Below are 4379 nucleotides of genomic sequence, written 5' to 3' on the forward strand. Positions count from 1 at the left end.
AGCAATGTCTTCCATCGGTTCTGAGATCTTAAACAATATATATAGACCTTTTTGAAAGTCCTATAGTTATAGGCTGCAATTGTACGGGTCATCTTTTAGTGATACTCTAACCATTTGGTGGAAATTTCTCCACAAACTTTTTTAAAAATCTTGTCATAAATGTTGGTAACAGTTTTCTGAAATTACGTTGTGGGCTTGTGGCTTTAGAGCAAGACCACATTGTGATGTATATGTATATATATATATATATATATATATATATATATATATATATATATATATATATATATATATATATATATATATATATATATATATAATATATATATATATATATTATATAATAATATATATATACTACAGACACATAGGCTTAGACAGAGTTGCCAGTGGTGATTGAATAACATTACAAACGAATTTTTAATCGATGTCAATAAGTTTGACATTCTTTGTCAAAGACCCATTGCTACAAAGGTATTTGTAACTGCAAAGTCTATGCTGCACAAACATGTAACTGATTTTTTTGTAGTAGAACATCATTAAGCTTCCCTGAGTAGCTACCTATTACTATATATCTTGCTGTAAACCTTAGTACAAGGGTGAATAGGTCTAGCTCAAGGCTTAATAGAATATGAATATACGTATATTAGGGAGGGATTTCAACACAGGTGAAAAAGTTATCCAAAATAACATTTCATACACATGGAGGCAGTTCTACAGCCATCAACAGTTAACAGTACATAATGCATATATATTTTTAACTGATCACTTCATTCAGTATATTATATATAAAATATTGAATGGGGTGATGCATTAAGTCAAGGACAACAAATACTGAGACAATACAATTCTTAAACAAAGAGCAACTGCAAAAGCTCACGAGTTTGAAAGTTTTATGTAATCATAAATGCAACTAAGCAAAAATGTAGCCCACACAGAAACATAATAAGGGTTCCTAGTCAAGGGCGTGGGGGATACCTAAGATAAATCATTTCTACTCGCCTCCAATGATGGTCCTTCTTGTAGTATTGTATTTATTTCACTCTTGTTCTTTAGCTACACAACAAAGTAATTCTTCTTACCTGACATTTCCAATTACCAAAAGTTTTAGTACCTTTATTCCATTATCATCACTTCTAATTTTTCTCTTCAGTGCATCTCTCCTTATCTATTCTTGCTAACATCCTTTTTTTTTTTAATAAACGCCATGTTACTCACATCTCATCTTTTTAATGGTCTTCTGTTTTCGTAAATCATAACGTCAGCTTCTATGAAAAAGATGCATCACTGTACTTTTCTTGAGGAGCAGAACCCAAGGCTTTTTGTCCTATTTTCAACATGAATTCAATTTTTCTCAAGTTGCTGCCCTGCGCATTTTCTCGTAGTATATCCTCAACATAAGGCACTTTTATCAAGTTACAGCGCGGTAGCGCCGTTGAGGGTGCTAGTGGCAAGAATAGGTATCAAGTTAACAGCAATTACAGCTCAAGTTATGGTGCCAAAAGAGCCATTCTAGCGCTGACAATGGCGAAAACCCAACTTATGGCAGAAATCAACTTGTGGCACAGTGCTGGAACAGATCCCCCGCCTGAAGTTGAAGACGCATGTACATTTGATCCTGTTTACTCTTTATTTTTTAATATAATTCACCCCGATTCTCCTCATCAGTGTACAAGTTATGCCCTGCCAACCAAAAATTAAGATGGAAAAGCTAAGAACTCAGCAGCAGTCATCGGCTTTCAGAATGCCAATTTTCTGCCTTACTTTGACTCACTCATCTCCTTTTAAAATGTCATTAGGGAAGATATCATAATTCTATTGGCATGACCAAGTTTGACTGGGCAGCAATAACTTTCTCAGTCTCTTCATCACTTAAAATAAAAAAAAGAAAATCTCTAAAAATACTCTATGCAATGACTACTAACTCAAGGACATGAAAAGAACAGTTAACAACAAAACTATCAAAGAATATATTTTTGAAAAATTAGATAATTCACATAAAAATTTATTTGGTGTAGACTGTCACAGGACACAAAGACTCGTAAAGTTTTGACACTGCAGTCTGAACTGTCCTCTGTAGCTTCTCATTTTCACACGTGACACTCTAAAAAACAGTAAAGAAAGAGCTGAGACAAACTATTATTATCATTATTAATATATATATCATTATTCAGAAAATTAACCCTATTCACATAAAACATGGCCACAGGAGCCACTGACTTGAAATTCAAGCTTCCAAAGAATATAGTAATCATTTGAAAGAAGCGACAAAAGGATTTTACTTCCTAACAATATGCAACACCCTCTAAAAATATCACTTAGCTTTACTGTACATTTTTCCAAAATACATTTAAGACTTGTTCCCCAGAAACCACCTACAGTACTAGAAGAAGCCTTGGCTTACAACATCTTACTTTTAATCATTTCTATTTTATAATAACTCTTAAAGTGCATTACACATTTTAACAGCTTTTTCTTTCTTGTTTTCCTTTGAAAACTTAATTGTTTTAACATGGCTGGATAACTAAATTATATTCAAGTCTGCATGCATGTATGATTTCCTAAAGCATTTCCTCTCTATTAAACCAACAGCACAGTATTTACTACTCCTAATAAGGGTATAGAAATAGTATTCACTTCATGTTCGTGGATCTGATACCAAAATACAATATACAATTAATATACGCATTATATGTAGACATTATTGAACTAAAACAGAACTACAGGTGTGATAAGAAGCAACGAATATAACTACGCATCAATTCTACCAAAAATACATACAAATATACAATGAATAAACTGTACCAGAAATACATACCATATTTGTAAGATCAATATTGGCCTTCAGCTTGTTAACTGTCACATACAGTCTCTCCCCTTTAAAAATTCTGGGAACAGAATCTTCTCCAAATAACTCCTGAAGTAACTCGATCAGGCATTCCTGCAAACCAAAAAGTCCTATGCAGACGACACCAAAAAATACACAGTTCTCAAAACAGTATGATTTCCACATTTTAAACCTATAGATGAACCTATAAACAGTAAGCGTTATAATGAGTTTTAAAAAATTCTTCTTTTCAACTTACTTTTTTTGCCAATGACACTACCATCACACATGAAAAGTGAGCATTATGAACATGTGTCTGGGTTAAACTTCTCAAATTTTCTGTGAGATACCAACATTACTAATGGCACCTGAAAGCTCTCTAAGAAACCCTAATCTTCCATATGTAGTGCGCATTTCTTTATGCAACAATATATAAAACCAAAACATTTTCAAAAGGAATGTACAAACAATGTTTTATTTATAAGAGCAATCATAAAAACTGAGCCCTTTTCAGATTTTGAAGAAGCAATTCTCAACTAAGGAGATTCCAGTGAAATAACTGAAAAATTCTTAAAAAATATTTGGCATACATAATCCTCTGAATGATGTACACAGCTCGTCTAGTGAGGGCCCAACCAAATCAAATATTTCACCAAATGAAGCAATAAAAGTGCAGTAAACTGGGTACAGACTGAATTAGCAACTGACTGAAAACTGGAAGGGTTGTTTTTAAATAATGATACACCTGATTAACTAGCATGAAACTTATTAAATCCTGTTGAACCTTTGATGTCTATACTCAAAGTAGTCATCCTCTTATGTATACTGTATACAAAAACTGGATCTGAATTACATAAGATACAGCTACAAACATTTACCTTGAAGTGCATTTTGTCAAAGCCTGAAGCAGGGAGATTGGGAACATTGATTTCACCACTGTCATCGAGGTCTTGAGCTTTTAAGATGACCTTCATTACAGCATCAGCATACATGTCACTTGTTGGGCTTGCGATCCACTGAAATTTTCATGAAAAAAGAAGGCCTTCAGTAGAGTATTTGATTTTGTATACTCAACTTTTCATAACATACCAAAACACCTCACACTAACAACCCAAAGACAGAGGACCCCACCTATTTGCGGTTCCAGATTTCCGGCTTTACCTATTCATGGATTTTTCTGTGGAACGTATATCCACATTATTCTTGGAAAATTTGCTTATTCGTGGCATTTTTCATAGGGAAATATTCACTACTTACTCTATTTTCATCTCATTTTCGTGACTAAATGCATTTTTTGTGATAAAACAATTAAAATACTTGGGTATAACCATCTTTAAAGGATTTTTTTTTTTTTTTTTTTTTTTTTGTTTGAATCAAAATAGGCAGTTATAAGCGCTTGTAGAGGGGTGTCAAGTAATCGTGGGGGTTGTGGTACGCATCCCCCGCGAATACCTAGGGTCGGCTATATTACAATGTGATCAATTAAAAGTGAAAGGTGAACTAAGAATAAGAAACCTAAAAAAGGATAAAGGAAGTTCACAAAAAAATTTGG

General features: G+C 33.3%; 1 protein-coding gene across 1 annotated transcript in view; it reads right to left on the reverse strand.

Annotated features, from left to right (window-relative positions):
* Positions 1–1946: 1946 nt before the first annotated feature.
* The window catches only part of LOC135197678 (cleavage and polyadenylation specificity factor subunit 3-like), a gene marked incomplete in the record, with an annotated part of 63578 nt that continues 61145 nt past the window's right edge, over positions 1947–4379 (reverse strand). Inside the window, 3 exon segments of the mRNA XM_064224698.1 lie at positions 1947–2104; positions 2819–2941; positions 3706–3843. Coding sequence (XP_064080768.1) covers positions 2006–2104; positions 2819–2941; positions 3706–3843 — 360 coding nt within the window.

The sequence above is a fragment of the Macrobrachium nipponense genome, chromosome 21, assembly GCF_015104395.2.
Source record: "Macrobrachium nipponense isolate FS-2020 chromosome 21, ASM1510439v2, whole genome shotgun sequence".
NCBI lineage: Eukaryota > Metazoa > Arthropoda > Malacostraca > Decapoda > Palaemonidae > Macrobrachium > Macrobrachium nipponense.